The 16792-nt window shown below is 44.0% G+C and overlaps 1 protein-coding gene across 1 annotated transcript in view; it reads right to left on the minus strand.

Annotated features, from left to right (window-relative positions):
• Positions 1-15202, minus strand: part of LOC110530871 (PDZ domain-containing protein GIPC1) — a 69271-nt gene extending 54069 nt beyond the window's left edge. Inside the window, exon 1 of the mRNA XM_036986709.1 lies at positions 14595-15202. Coding sequence (XP_036842604.1) covers positions 14595-14867 — 273 coding nt within the window. The 5' untranslated portion in view covers positions 14868-15202. The remainder of the gene's footprint in view (positions 1-14594) is intronic.
• Positions 15203-16792: the final 1590 nt, after the last annotated feature.

A 16792-nucleotide genomic window follows, 5' to 3' on the forward strand; every position in this document is an offset into this window, starting at 1 on the left:
AAAATGCAATTGTGTTCGTCCAAACAATGCCGTACACGTCGTCTGCCATCTGCCCGGTACAGTTGAAACCGGGATTAATCCGTGAAGAGCACACTTCTCCAACCTGCCAGTGGGTAAGTATTTACAGTGTGAAGTTGCTGGTTATTGGTGGTAACTGGAACGCGCTGTCGTACACGTTGGTAAGTATTCACCCACTGAAGTCGGTTACAACGCTGAACGGCAGTCCGGTCAAGATCCTGGTGAGGACGACGAACACAGATTAGCTTCCCAAGAGACGGATTCTGACAGTTTGCGTAGAGATTCTGTCCAGGTGGCTGGTCTCAGATGATCACAGTTCCATCAGCTGTCCAGGTGGCTGCTATTGCAGGTGAATAAGCTGGATGTGGAGGTCCTGGGCTGGCATGGTGACACATGGTCTGAGGCCGGTTGGACGTACTGACAAATTCGACTTTAGAGATGGCTTATGGTAGAGAAATTAACATTAAATTCTCTGGCAACAGCTCTGGTGGACATTCCTAGAGCCAGCATTCCAATTGCACGCTCCCTCAACTTGAGACTTCTGTGGGATTGTGTTGTGTGACAAAACTGCACATTTTAGAGTTGCCTTTTATTGTCCCCAGCACAAGGTGCACCTGTGTAATGATCATGCTGTTTAATCAGCTTCTGGATATGCCACACGTGTCAGGAGGATGGATTATCTTGTCAAAGGAGAAATGCTCACTAACAGGGATGTAAACAAATGTGTGCACAACATGTGAGAGAAATAAGCTTTTTGTCTGTATGGAACATTTCTGGGATCTTTTATTTCAGCTCATGAAACATGGAACTTGTCATGTTGCATTTATATTTTGGTTTGGTATAACTTTCTGAATGACCATAGAGAGCTGTTAGGGTCATGTACTGTAGGTCTGGTGGTTGACAGGAAGAGCTGTTAGGGTCATGTACTGTAGGTCTGGTTGTTAACAGGAAGAGCTGTTAGGGTCATGTACTGTAGGTCTGGTTGTTAACAGGAAGAGCTGTTAGGGTCATGTACTGTAGGTCTGGTGGTTGGCAGGAAGAGCTGTTAGGGTCATGTACTGTAGGTCTGGTTGTTGACAGGAAGAGCTGTTAGGGTCATGTACTGTAGGTCTGGTTGTTTTCAGGGAATACAGCCCGTCAGCATTAAGTCCGGTTGATCATTGACATGGATGCTCTGTGCTTCAGAATGAGTAATGCCTACATGATGATCATTATGATAATGACACAAATAAAACGCTTCAGGAAAAGGGACATTTATTTGGACCAGGAGTTTTTCTTTCCGACTATAGAAACAAAACATCACTGGATAAAGACCTTTATGAAGGGGACAGGAGTTTTTCCTTCCGACTATAGAAACAAAACATCCCTTGATAAAGACCCTTATGAAGGGGACAGGAGTTTTTCCTTCCGACTATAGAAACAAAACATCCCTGGATAAAGACCCTTATGAAGGGGACAGGAGTTTTTCTTTCCGACTATAGAAACAAAACATCCCTTGATAAAGACCCTTATGAAGGGGACAGGAGTTTTTCCTTCCGACTATAGAAACAAAACATCACTGGATAAAGAACTTTATGAAGGGGACAGGAGTTTTTCCTTCCGACTATAGAAACAAAACATCACTGGATAAAGACCTTTATGAAGGGGACAGGAGTTTTTCTTTCCGACTATAGAAACAAAACATCCCTTAATAAAGACCTTTATGAAGGGGACAGGAGTTTTTCCTTCCGACTATAGAAACAAAACATCCCTTGATAAAGACCTTTATGAAGGAGCCAGGAGTTTTTCCTTCCGACTATAGAAACAAAACATCCCTTAATAAAGACCTTTATGAAGGAGCCAGGAGTTTTTCCTTCCGACTATAGAAACAAAACATCCCTTGATAAAGACCTTTATGAAGGAGCCAGGAGTTTTTCTCAGTCAGGTGTGTCACAAAGAGGTTGTATTCAGGTGACATAGTCACCTCAACCTATTCCTTCCTGTCTGTGACATCACACCCCAACCTCTGAGCAGCCAATGGGAGCTCTACGTCTCAACCTTGTTTACGTCTCACCCGCTGTGTGCAACCCTTCTATCCCCTTGGCTGGTGAACAACTACTTAATCAACTGAACCCCTTTCACCAAAATCACGGCTAAGCTCACAACTGAGCTGTCTGTCTGAGCTCTGTCTGTCTGACCTCTGTCTGCCTGTCTGTCTGTCTGCCTGTCTGTCTGGCTGCCTGTCTGTCTGTCTGCCTGTCTGTGCTCTGTCTGTCTGTCTGTCTGCCTGCCCGCCCGCCCGCCCGCCCGCCCGCCCGTCCGCCCGTCCGTCTGTCTGTCTGATCCTAACTAAACACATTCTATGTTGCTGTTCAGACCTGGTGCATATAGATAGGATCTTAATTTGAGCCAGTTTGCTGTAGCAGGAAAATAATCCTGCAGCAACAGGAAATGTGAGTTATTATGTGGATTATAATTAATGGACATTACACACTTTAGAAACCCTTTTAACCCTTGAATACACTACAAGTTTGAATTTCCTGCTCTACAGGAAACTTGTCAGCAACAAAAGAGTGATCAAATGAAGATCCTCCATCTGTATTTCAGACGAACACACTTTCACACAGTGTTATTTGAGCAAATAGCATTATAAGGACATTTCATTTGATAATCAGTAAATTATCCAGACATATGACAGCGTAAGGGAAACAGATAATATGACCGCTGGTCTCCTCTAGATCAGTCTACTAACACAACATCTACTTGATAGTGTACTCAGTCTGTATTCTTTCACAGTAAAGCTTGAAATTACTCTGAGAGGCCTGGGCTACATGCACAAACACCAGGTCTCTCTCAGTATTAACACCAGGTCTCTCTCAGTATTAACACCAGGTCTCTCTCAGTATTAACACCGGGTCTCTCTCAGTATTAACACCAGGTCTCTCTCAGTATTAACACCAGGTCTCTCTCAGTATTAACACCAGGTCTCTCTCAGTATTAACACCAGGTCTCTCTCTCAGTATTAACACCAGGTCTCTCTCAGTATTAACACCAGGTCTCTCTCAGTATTAACACCAGGTCTCTCTCAGTATTAACACCAGGTCTCTCTCTCAGTATTAACACCAGGTCTCTCTCTCTCTCTCAGTATTAACACCAGGTCTCTCTCTCAGTATTAACACCAGGTCTCTCTCAGTATTAACACCAGGTCTCTCTCAGTATTAACACCAGGTCTCTCTCAGTATTAACACCAGGTCTCTCTCTCAGTATTAACACCAGGTCTCTCTCTCTCTCAGTATTAACACCAGGTCTCTCTCTCAGTATTAACACCAGGTCTCTCTCAGTATTAACACCAGGTCTCTCTCAGTATTAACACCAGGTCTCTCTCAGTATTAACACCAGGTCTCTCTCTCAGTATTAACACCAGGTCTCTCTCTCTCTCTCTCAGTATTAACACCAGGTCTCTCTCTCAGTATTAACACCAGGTCTCTCTCAGTATTAACACCAGGTCTCTCTCAGTATTAACACCAGGTCTCTCTCTCAGTATTAACACCAGGTCTCTCTCTCAGTATTAACACCAGGTCTCTCTCTCTCTCTCAGTATTAACACCAGGTCTCTCTCTCAGTATTAACACCAGGTCTCTCTCAGTATTAACACCAGGTCTCTCTCAGTATTAACACCAGGTCTCTCTCTCAGTATTAACACCAGGTCTCTCTCTCAGTATTAACACCAGGTCTCTCTCAGTATTAACACCAGGTCTCTCTCTCAGTATTAACACCAGGTCTCTCTCAGTATTAACACCAGGTCTCTCTCAGTATTAACACCAGGTCTCTCTCAGTATTAACACCAGGTCTCTCTCTCAGTATTAACACCAGGTCTCTCTCTCTCTCAGTATTAACACCAGGTCTCTCTCAGTATTATCACCAGGTCTCTCTCAGTATTAACACCAGGTCTCTCTCTCAGTATTAACACCAGGTCTCTCTCTCAGTATTAACACCAGGTCTCTCTCAGTATTAACACCAGGTCTCTCTCAGTATTAACACCAGGCCTCTCTCAGTATTAACACCAGGTCTCTCTCAGTATTAACACCAGGTCTCTCTCTCAGTATTAACACCAGGTCTCTCTCTCTCTCAGTATTAACACCAGGTCTCTCTCAGTATTATCACCAGGTCTCTCTCAGTATTAACACCAGGTCTCTCTCTCAGTATTAACACCAGGTCTCTCTCTCAGTATTAACACCAGGTCTCTCTCAGTATTAACACCAAGTCTCTCTCAGTATTAACACCAGGTCTCTCTCTCAGTATTAACACCAGGTCTCTCTCAGTATTAACACCAGGTCTCTCTCAGTATTAACACCAGGTCTCTCTCTCAGTATTAACACCAGGTCTCTCTCTCAGTATTAACACCAGGTCTCTCTCAGTATTAACACCAGGTCTCTCTCAGTATTAACACCAGGTCTCTCTCAGTATTAACACCAAGTCTCTCTCAGTATTAACACCAGGTCTCTCTCTCAGTATTAACACCAGGTCTCTCTCAGTATTAACACCAGGTCTCTCTCAGTATTAACACCAGGTCTCTCAGTATTAACACCAGGTCTCTCTCAGTATTAACACCAGGTCTCTCTCAGTATTAACACCAGGTCTCTCTCAGTATTAACACCAGGTCTCTCAGTATTAACACCAGGTCTCTCTCAGTATTAACACCAGGTCTCTCTCTCAGTATTAACACCAGGTCTCTCTCAGTATTAACACCAGGTCTCTCAGTATTAACACCAGGTCTCTCTCTCAGTATTAACACCGGGTCTCTCTCAGTATTAACACCAGGTCTCTCAGTATTAACACCAGGTCTCTCTCTCAGTATTAACACCAGGTCTCTCTCTCAGTATTAACACCAGGTCTCTCTCAGTATTAACACCAGGTCTCTCTCAGTATTAACACCAGGTCTCTCAGTATTAACACCAGGTCTCTCTCAGTATTAACACCAGGTCTCTCTCTCAGTATTAACACCAGGTCTCTCTCAGTATTAACACCAGGTCTCTCAGTATTAACACCAGGTCTCTCTCTCAGTATTAACACCGGGTCTCTCTCAGTATTAACACCAGGTCTCTCAGTATTAACACCAGGTCTCTCTCTCAGTATTAACACCAGGTCTCTCAGTATTAACACCAGGTCTCTCTCTCAGTATTAACACCAGGTCTCTCTCAGTATTAACACCACGTCTCTCTCAGTATTAACACCAGGTCTCTCAGTATTAACACCAGGTCTCTCTCTCAGTATTAACACCAGGTCTCTCTCTCAGTGTTAACACCATGTCTCTCTCAGTATTAACACCAGGTCTCTCTCAGTATTAACACCAGGTCTCTCAGTATTAACACCAGGTCTCTCTCTCAGTATTAACACCAGGTCTCTCTCTCAGTATTAACACCAGGTCTCTCTCAGTATTAACACCAGGTCTCTCTCAGTATTAACACCAGGTCTCTCTCTCAGTATTAACACCGGGTCTCTCTCAGTATTAACACCAGGTCTCTCAGTATTAACACCAGGTCTCTCTCTCAGTATTAACACCAGGTCTCTCAGTATTAACACCAGGTCTCTCTCTCAGTATTAACACCAGGTCTCTCTCAGTATTAACACCAGGTCTCTCTCTCAGTATTAACACCAGGTCTCTCTCAGTATTAACACCACGTCTCTCTCAGTATTAACACCAGGTCTCTCAGTATTAACACCAGGTCTATCTCTCAGTATTAACACCAGGTCTCTCTCTCAGTGTTAACACCAGGTCTCTCTCAGTATTAACACCAGGTCTCTCTCAGTATTAACACCAGGTCTCTCAGTATTAACACCAGGTCTCTCTCAGTATTAACACCAGGTCTCTCTCAGTATTAACACCAGGTCTCTCTCAGTATTAACACCAGGTCTCTCTCAGTATTAACACCAGGTATCTCTCTCAGTATTAACACCAGGTCTCTCTCAGTATTAACACCAGGTCTCTCTCAGTATTAACACCAGGTCTCTCTCAGTATTAACACCAGGTCTCTCTCAGTATTAACACCAGGTCTCTCTCAGTATTAACACCAGGTCTCTCTCAGTATTAACACCAGGTCTCTCTCTCAGTATTAACACCAGGTCTCTCTCAGTATTAACACTAGGTCTCTCTCAGTATTAACACCAGGTCTCTCTCAGTATTAACACCAGGTCTCTCAGTGTTAACACCAGGTCTCTCAGTATTAACACCAGGACTCTCTCAGTATTAACACCAGGTATCTCTCTCAGTATTAACACCAGGTCTCTCTCAGTATTAACACCAGGTCTCTCTCAGTATTAACACCAGGTCTCTCTCAGTATTAACACCAGGTCTCTCTCAGTATTAACACCAGGTCTCTCTCAGTATTAACACCAGGTCTCTCTCAGTATTAACACCAGGTCTCTCTCAGTATTAACACCAGGTCTCTCTCTCAGTATTAACACCAGGTCTCTCTCAGTATTAACACTAGGTCTCTCTCAGTATTAACACCAGGTCTCTCTCAGTATTAACACCAGGTCTCTCAGTGTTAACACCAGGTCTCTCAGTATTAACACCAGGACTCTCTCAGTATTAACACCAGGTCTCTCTCTCAGTATTAACACCAGGTCTCTCAGTATTAACACCAGGTCTCTCAGTATTAACACCAGGTCTCTCAGTGTTAACACCAGGTCTCTCAGTGTAGAAGAAAAGCACACTGTAATCCATTGACCAATAAAGTAAAGAAAACAAGTGTCATCTGTCCAAAGGAAGGAAGGCAGCTTGAATATTCAAACTTTAACCAAATGACTTGGTGAGCCCTAACCCTGGCTAATAGTACAGATAGGTAATGACACTATATATACAAAAGTATGTGGACACCCCTTGAAATTAGTGGATTCGGCTATTTCAGCTTCACCCGTTGATGACAGGTGTATAAAATGGAGCACACGGCCATGCAATCTCCATAGACAAACATTGGCAGTGTAATGGTCTTACTGAAGAGCTCGGTGACTGTGTGGCATCGTCATAGGATGCCACGTTTCCAACAAGTCAGTTTGTCACATTTCTGTCCTGCTAGAGCTGCCCCCCGGTCAACTGTAATTGCTGTTATTATGAAGTGGGAACGTCTAGGAGCAACAACGGCTCAGCCGTGAAGTGGTAGGCCACACGAGTAAAAAATCTTCTGTCCTCTGTTGCAACACTCACTACAGAGTTCCAAACTGCCTCTGGAAGCAACATCAGCACAATAACTGTTCGTCGGGAGCTTCATGAAATGGGTTTCCATGGCTGAGCAGCTGCACACAATGCCATGCGTTGGCTGGAGTGGTGTGAAGCAATTGGACTCTGGAGCAGTGTAAACGGGTTCTCTGGAGGGATGAACCACGCTTCACTATCTGGCAGTCCGACGGACGAATCTGGGTTTGGCGGATGCCAGGAGAACGCTACCTGCTCCAATGCATAGCCAACTGTAAAGTTTGGTGGAGGAGGAATAATGGTCTAGGGCTGTTTTTCACGATTCGGGTCCCTTCGTTCCAGTGAAGGGAAATCTTAACGCTACAGCATACGATGACATTCTAGACGATTCTGTGCTTCCAACTTTGTGGTAACAGTTTGGGGAAGGCCTTTTCCTGTTTCAGCATGACAATGTCCCCGTTCAGAAAGCGAGGTCCATGCGAAAATGGTTTGTTGCGATCGGCATGGAAGAACTTGACTGGCCTGCACAGAGCCCTGACCTCAACCCCATCGAACACCAGGCCTAATCGCCCAACATCAATGCCCAACCTCACTAATGCTCTTGTGGCTGAATGGAAGCAAGTCTCCGCAGCAATGTTCCAACATCTAGTGGAAAGCCTTCCCAGGAGAGTGGAGGCTGTTATAGCAGCAATGTTCCAACATCTAGTGGAAAGCCTTCCCAGACGAGTGGAGGCTGTTATATCAGCAAAGGGGGGACCAACTGCAAATGAAAGCCCATAATTTTGGAATGAGATGTTCGAAGAGCAGGTGTCCACATACTTCTGGTCCTGTAGTGTAAACAGAGACCACAGCCCACCTGTAGGTACAACCCTAAAACCTCAGACACACCTGTGACTGGTGTTATCCCATCCAGTAAAACCTCAGATACAACTGTGACTGGTGTTATCCCATCCAGTAAAACCTCAGATACACCTGTACACATCAGATACACCTGTGACTGGTGTTATCCCATCCAGTAAAACCTCAGATACACCTGTGACTGGTGTTATCCCATCCAGTAAAACCTCAGATACAACTGTGACTGGTGTTATCCCATCCAGTAAAACCTCAGATACACCTGTACACATCAGATACACCTGTGACTGGTGTTATCCCATCCAGTAAAACCTCAGATACACCTGTGACTGGTGTTATCCCATCCAGTAAAACCTCAGATACACCTGTACACATCAGATACACCTGAGACTGGTGTTATCCCATCCAGTAAAACCTCAGATACACCTGTACATGTCAGATACACCTGTGACTGGTGTTATCCCATCCAGTAAAACTTCAGATACACCTGTGACTGGTGTTATCCCATCCAGTAAAACCTCAGATACACCTGTGACTGGTGTTATCCCATCCAGTAAAACCTCAGATACACCTGTGACTGGTGTTATACCACCCAGTAAAACCTCAGATACACCTGTACATGTCAGATACACCTGTGACTGGTGTTATCCCATCCAGTAAAACCTCAGATACACCTGTACACGTCAGATACACCTGCAAGACCTGAAAATAGTTGTCTAGCAATGATCCACAACCAATTTGACCGAGTTTGAAGAATTTTTAAAAGATTAATGAGCAAATGTCACACAATCCAGGTGTGAAAAGCTCTTAGAGACTCACCCAGAAAGACTCAACAGCTGTAATCGCTGCCAAAGGTGATTCTAACATGTATCGACTTATGGGAGTGAACACTTATAGCACCAGTCCAAAGTTTGGACACACCTACTCATTCCAGGGTTTTTCTGTATTTTTTTACTATTTTCTACATTGTAGGATAATAGTGAAGACATCAAAACTATGAAATAACACATATGGAATCATGTAGTAAGTAAAAAAGTGTTAAATTAAAATATATTTTATGTTTTATATTCTTCAAAGTGGCCGCCCTTTGCCTTGATGACAGCTTTGCAAACTCTTGGCATTCTGTCAACCAGGGTTGATGAAATAAATTAGATATTTCTGTATTTCATTTTCAATACATTTGCTAAAATAACTAAATTTAAAAAACATGTCTTCACTTTGTTATTATGTGGTATTGTGTGTAGATGGGTGAGAGAAAAACAGATGATTAATCTATTTTGAATTCAGGCTGTAACACCAGAAAAATGTGGAATAAGTCAAGGGGACTGACTACTTTCTAAAGGCTCTGTACTTTTAGGGGAATTTTTAAAATACTTTTAATATTATTCAGTTCCATGTTGGCTCTATGCCTGGAAATGCCCTTGTCTGGAGCAAAGGATCCCAATTTCAAACTCTCCAAAAAAAGTGTTAAAAATTCTAAAAACGGACAATAATGGATATTAACTGAACAATGATCATATGTAGTTTCTTGCAATAGCCCCCTGTGACTTTAAATAATATTTCTCTCAAAACCGTGATTCCTACAAGATGTGTCCGTTGACTTGGTCAACTCTGTTATATTTTTCTAAAATCCTAAATTAATCAGGAATGAGCAAGGCCACCTATACCCTTAAGGACCCCTTAAGGGGGGAACAACTACTTCAAGGTCTCAGAGCGAGTGACGTCACCGATTGAAAAGCTATTATTCCTTCAAAGCTCAGTTGTCCTGAGTCTGCACAACTCTGCCAGGACCTAGGATCAAGAGAGACACTCAAGTGTTTTAGTACTATATCTCTTGACACAATGATGAAAATAATCATGGCCTCTAAACCTTCAAGCTGCATACTGGACCCTATTCCAACTAAACTACTGAAAGAGCTGCTTCCTGTGCTTGGCCCTCCTATGTTGAACATAATAAACGGCTCTCTATCCACCGGATGTGTACCAAACTCACTAAAAGTGGCAGTAATAAAGCCTCTCTTGAAAAAGCCAAACCTTGACCCAGAAAATATAAAAAACTATCGGCCTATATCGAATCTTCCATTCCTCTCAAAAATTTTAGAAAAGGCTGTTGCGCAACAACTCACTGCCTTCCTGAAGACAAACATTGTATACGAAATGCTTCAGTCTGGTTTTAGACCCCATCATAGCACTGAGACGGCACTTGTGAAGGTGGTAAATGACATTTTAATGGCATCGGACCGAGGCTCTGCATCTGTCCTCGTGCTCCTAGACCTTAGTGCTGCTTTTGATACCATCGATCACCACATTCTTTTGGAGAGATTGGAAACCCAAATTGGTCTACACGGACAAGTTCTGGCCTGGTTTAGATCTTATCTGTCGGAAAGATATCAGTTTGTCTCTGTGAATGGTCTGTCCTCTGACAAATCAACTGTAAATTTCGGTGTTCCTCAAGGTTCCGTTTTAGGACCACTATTGTTTTCACTATTTATTTTACCTCTTGGGGATGTTATTCGAAAACATAATGTTAACTTTCACTGCTATGCGGATGACACACAGCTGTACATGGTGAAGCCCCAAAATTGCCCTTGCTAGAAGAATGTGTTTCAGACATAAGGAAGTGGATGGCTGCAAACTTTCTACTTTTAAACTCGGACAAAACAGAGATGCTTGTTCTAGGTCCCAAGAAACAAAGAGATCTTCTGTTGAATCTGACAATTAATCTTAATGGTTGTACAGTCGTCTCAAATAAAACTGTGAAGGACCTCGGCGTTACTCTGGACCCTGATCTCTCTTTTGAAGAACATATCAAGACCATTTCAAGGACAGCTTTTTTCCATCTACGTAACATTGCAAAAATCAGGAACTTTCTGTCCAAAAATGATGCAGAAAAATTAATCCATGCTTTTGTCACTTCCAGGTTAGACTACTGCAATGCTCTACTTTCCGGCTACCCGGATAAAGCACTAAATAAACTTCAGTTAGTGCTAAATACGGCTGCTAGAATCCTGACTAGAACCAAAAAATTTGATCATATTACTCCAGTGCTAGCCTCTCTACACTGGCTTCCTGTCAAAGCAAGGGCTGATTTCAAGGTTTTACTGCTAACCTACAAAGCATTACATGGGCTTGCTCTTATCTATCTCTCTGATTTGGTCCTGCCGTACATACCTACACGTACGCTACGGTCACAAGACGCAGGCCTCCTAATTGTCCCTAGAATTTTTAAGCAAACAGCTGGAGGCAGGGCTTTCTCCTATAGAGCTCCATTTTTATGGAACGGTCTGCCTACCCATGTCAGAGACGCAAACTCGGTCTCAACCTTTAAGTCTCTACTGAAGACTCATCTCTTCAGTGGGTCATATGATTGAGTGTAGTCTGGCCCAGGAGTGGGAGGGTGAACGGAAAGGCTCTGGAGCAACGAACCACCCTTGCTGTCTCTGCCTGGCCGGTTCCCCTCTTTCCACTGGGATTCTCTGCCTCTAACCCTATTGCAGGGGCTGAGTCACTGGCTTTACTGGGGCTCTCTCATGCCGTCCCTGGAGGGGGTGCGTCACCTGAGTGGGTTGAGTCACTGATGTGGTCATCCTGTCTGGGTTGCCCCCCCCCCCCCCCCCCCCCCCCCCCCCCCCCCCCCCCCCCCTTAAGTTGTGCCGTGGCGGAGGTCTTTGTGGGCTATACTCAGCCTTGTCTCAGGATGGTATGTTGGTGGTTGAAGATATCCCTCTAGTGGTGTGGGGGCTGTGCTTTGGCAAAGTGGGTGGGGTTATATCCTTCCTGTTTGGCCCTGTCCGGGGGTGTCCTCGGAGTGGGCCACAGTGTCTCCTGACCCCTCCTGTCTCAGCCTCCAGTATTTATGCTGCAGTAGTTTATGTGTCGGGGGGCTAGGGTCAGTTTGTTATATCTGGAGTACTTCTCCTGTCCTATTCGGTGTCCTGTGTGAATCTAAGTGTGCGTTCTCTAATTCTCTCCTTCTCTCTTTCTCTCTCTCGGAGGACCTGAGCCCTAGGACCATGCCCCAGGACTACCTGACATGATGACTCCTTGCTGTCCCCAGTCCACCTGACTGTGCTGCTGCTCCAGTTTCAACTATTCTGCCTTATTATTATTCGACCATGCTGGTCATTTATGAACATTTGAACATCTTGACCATGTTTTGTTATAATCTCCACCCGGCACAGCCAGAAGAGGACTGGCCATCCCACATATGCTCTCTCTAATTCTCTCTTTCTTTCTCTCTCTCGGAGGACCTGAGCCCTAGGACCATGCCCCAGGAATACCTGACATGATGACTCCTTGCTGTCCCCAGTCCACCTGACTGTGCTGCTGCTCCAGTTTCAACTATTCTGCCTTATTATTATTCGACCATGCTGGTCATTTATGAACATTTGAACATCTTGACCATGTTTTGTTATAATCTCCACCCGGCACAGCCAGAAGAGGACTGGCCACCCCACATAGCCTGGTTCCTCTCTAGGTTTCTTCCTAGGTTTTGGCCTTTCTAGGGAGTTTTTCCTAGCCACCGTGCTTCTTCACCTGCATTGCTTGCTGTTTGGGGTTTTAGGCTGGGTTTCTGTACAGCACTTTGAGATATCAGCTGATGTACGAAGGGCTATATAAAATAAATTTGATTGATTGATTGATTAACGTGCACCACGGCTAACTAGCTAGCCATTTCACATCGGTTACATAAGCCTAATGTTTACTTTATAAATGTTTTATGTTCTAAATCTAAAACGTGCTAAAGTGCTGACGAATTTCATCGTGCTACAAAACAAAGCAAAAATAAGTTTGGAGATTTGTATTACATATTTGAATAATCTAATATTAGAATTAAACAATCAATGCCTTTAAACACTTGTTGGACAATTTGCATGCCTTTTGGGTGTGGTTCTGACGTAGTTGAAATAAATCCAGATCATTGCATTTTATGGGGAAATTAGTACTAAAGTAAGGGGTTATTCTTTTACATGGTGTGACAGCTGATACTTTGGTCTATCAAAATCAAGACAAATATTTGTGGAAAGAAAGTTGAAATTGTCCCATCTTTTAAGAATTACTGAGTTTTAAAACAGGACATTTTTCTCTCAGCCTCATGTATAATAAACCAGGTGGTTCGAGCCCTGAATGCTGATTGGCTGAAAGCCAATGTATATCAGACCAAAAAAAAGTAATTTTTACTGTTCTAAATACTTTGGTAACCAGTTTATCATAGCAATAAGGCACCACGGGCGTTTGTGGTATATGGCCACTATATTGCGGCTATGGGGCAATATCCAGGTACTCTGTGTTGCGTCATGCTTAAGAACAGCCCTTAGCAGTGGTATATTGGCCATATACCAAACCCCCTCGAGCCTTATTGCGTAGCCCTTTCCTGCAGTCAAATGACCAAATCGCGCTCTTTTGACCTCATGGGTGGAATGATTCATTAAATATAGCATGAAGGGTGTGGGGTTCTGGCCGTGCTCGGACCTTGCGCCGCGGCCACTAAACTGGCCTGGCATTTGTTTTTATCTGTCTAGAACAGTGGTCACCACCCGGTCGATCGCAATCGACTGGTCGATCTCCAAGGCAATCGACTGGGTGGTCTCCAAGGCAATCGACTGGTCGGTCTCCAAGGCAATCGACTGGTCGGTCTCCAAGGCAATCGACTGGTCGATCTCCAAGGCAATCGACTGGTCGGTCTCCAAGGCAATCGACTGGTCGATCTCCAAGGCAATCGACTGGGTGGTCTCCAAGGCAATCGACTGGTCGGTCTCCAAGGCAATCGACTGGTCGGTCTCCAAGGCAATCGACTGGTCGTTCTCCAAGGCAATCGACTGGTCGGTCTCCAAGGCAATCGACTGGTCGGTCTCCAAGGCATTCTAGTCGATCACCAAACATTTTAGTTAAAAAAACAACAACGATAAAGCCTCCTATTTGTACTATTCGTTTCGCGTTGTTGACGGCAGGTGCACTTGATTTAGCAGGCCAAGCGCAGGGAAGGTACAGTGTTCCCATGTTGAAACATTTCACGAGTCTGAAGGTAGACTTCCGCCTCCGAGACAGGCCCAGAGAGCAAGTCAAGTGCATGTATCATACCGCTGGCCAGTGTTCCGATAAACTCCCTTTGTTATTATTATCGGATTGTGTCTTTGTTTAATATCGCTGAATATTTCACTTTCTCTGGTCATAGGAGTAACAACATGAATTAGTGCACGAGTCAGAAATAATGCAGTTCGACTTGAGTTTCGCCACCAGCTGGAAGACTGAAGTGTGATCATATATCTACATAATCTAAACGATCATTTCAAAATGGTCTGAGAAGAACAATTCAAGCATAGCCAATATGCAGTGAATGTATTGGGCTTGTAGCCTGCTGCACAAACCTCACTGATAAAGAACTGTTTTAATTGGTGAATGTTGCGTAGGCTTCATCAAGTCATGTTTTTTTTAAATATCTGAGCGGTAGATCTCAGCTTGTATTTCACCTCAGAAATGGACCTTGACACAGAAAAGGTAGGTGACCACTGGTCTAGAACTACAAAAGTTGTTAAAAAAAAACCTACCTCCGGTTGACTTAAATTGAACGTCTCAGCTATTTTCCCGTAGAGTTCTTTGACGTTACTAAATCCCTCGATCCTTCCCGTGGGGCTGCCGTGGGCGAGCTGAGTGTGGAACACTAGTTTGGGCCGCAGGTTGGCAGGTGGCGGTGGGAGCCCCGCTCCGTTTACGGTCGACTTCACGGAGCGCCCACCGGTGTGTCCACCGACCTCCTCATTCTCCACCAGGTTCGAGCTCTCCCTCGACTTGTTCTTCTTTCGTCTCAGTCCTAAAGGCATCGTGTGGCGGCGTCAATAAATCTGTTTCTGGTCTGTTGATAAATCCGGTGGTCTGTCTGTCTGTCTGTCCGGTTAAAACATTGGAGTGGCTACCTCTTCCACAAATCCTCCTTCCTTCCGCCTTTACCTCGACTAAACTCGACTGACTATCCTTTATCCCCAGGTTCGACTTTGTTCTCCGACAGTGAGTAAGTTGTCAACCCAACACCTGACTCTATCATTAAACAGTAGGTAATATTCAACAGGTAGGTGACGACCGTGTGGCCCGGTGTCTTCCTTGTTCCACGGTCTCTCCGACTGTATAAAACACACAGGCTGCTCCGCGGTCAACAATAGCGACTCTGTCTCAATATGCTGTGCGGGGAAATGAGGCTTGGTGGGGGCATAAAGATATGCGCCATAGACCCCGTGTTCTTTACTCGAAACAACACACATACAAATGACACATTTTGTTACTAAGTGCTTACAACTGTTACAACTGCTGCGTACAGCAATGTGTTGATTTTAACTCCCCTCGCCCTATAAGTATCTATTGTTTTATTAGCAAATCCTTAAAATGGATCATGTCAATTCATCTGGTTTTGACCTTTTTGTCCGTCCACGACCATTCTCTGACCTTCCCCCATTGGATTAATAAACACTATAAGACTCCAACCACCTGCTTCCTGTGTCTGCATCTGGGTCTCGCCTCGATAGGGAATAGGGTGCACTATATAGGGAATAGTGTGCACTATATAGGGAATAGGGTGCACTATATAGGGAATAGGGTGCTCTATATAGGGAATAGGGTCCACTATATAGGGAATAGTGTGCACTATATAGGGAATGTTCTGCACTATATAGGGAATAGGGTGCACTATATAGGGAATAGTGTGCACTATATAGGGAATGGTCTGCACTATATAGGGAATAGGGTGCACTATATAGGGAATAGGGTGCACTATATAAGGAATAGGGTGCACTATATAGGGTGCACTATATAGGGAATAGTGTGTACTATATAGGGAATAGGGTGCACTATATAGGGAATAGGGTGCACTATATAAGGAATAGGGTGCACTATATAGGGAATAGTGTGTACTATATTGGGAATAGGGTGCACTATATAGGGTGCACTATATAGGGAATAGTGTGTACTATATAGGGAATAGGGTGCACTATATAGGGTGCACTATATAGGGAATATTGTGTACTATATAGGGAATAGGGTGCACTATATAGGGAATAGGGTGTACTATATATAATCAGTTAACCACACTTAGCTCCTATAAATCTGGCTGAGTGATGTGGTGTCTCCTGGGGGAACGGCTCGTCTCTGTGTTAGTTACAATGTTTATGTGTTAGTTACACTGTTGATGTGTTAGTTACACTGTTGATGTGTTAGGAACAGACAACCAGTCGTTGGTTACTGCAGCTGGACACACACGCACACACACAGGCAGGCAGACAGACAGACAAACAGACAGACACAGATAGACGTACACACACACGGACAGACACACACACACAGACAGACACACAGACAGACGTACACACACACAGACACACACACACACAGACAGACACAGGCTGTATGTATTTCATCATGACCTGTACTGGGCTGTGTTGACACTATATTATACTTCAGACAGTGTAGTTACAGAACCTGAAAATAAATATCATCAGAGTTTTGTGTTGAAATGATTGTGGCTCTTTTCGAGGTGTAAACGAGATTTCCAAATGTTTTATTTGTAAAGTACTGTATGCCTTTCAGAGTTACAAATGTTTATTATGAAAATATGTACAGTACTTTGTTTGAACTTTACAGCTGTATTAATGGCTCAGGACATTTAATGTGAATCTCCCCCAGAACAATGGGGCCAGTATAAACCACGTCATTTACTCTGTGAACAAACCCCATCGGTCCTCAGATCTCTACATCTTTG

This window comes from Oncorhynchus mykiss, chromosome 8 (genome assembly GCF_013265735.2).
Source record: "Oncorhynchus mykiss isolate Arlee chromosome 8, USDA_OmykA_1.1, whole genome shotgun sequence".
NCBI classification, from domain to species: domain Eukaryota; kingdom Metazoa; phylum Chordata; class Actinopteri; order Salmoniformes; family Salmonidae; genus Oncorhynchus; species Oncorhynchus mykiss.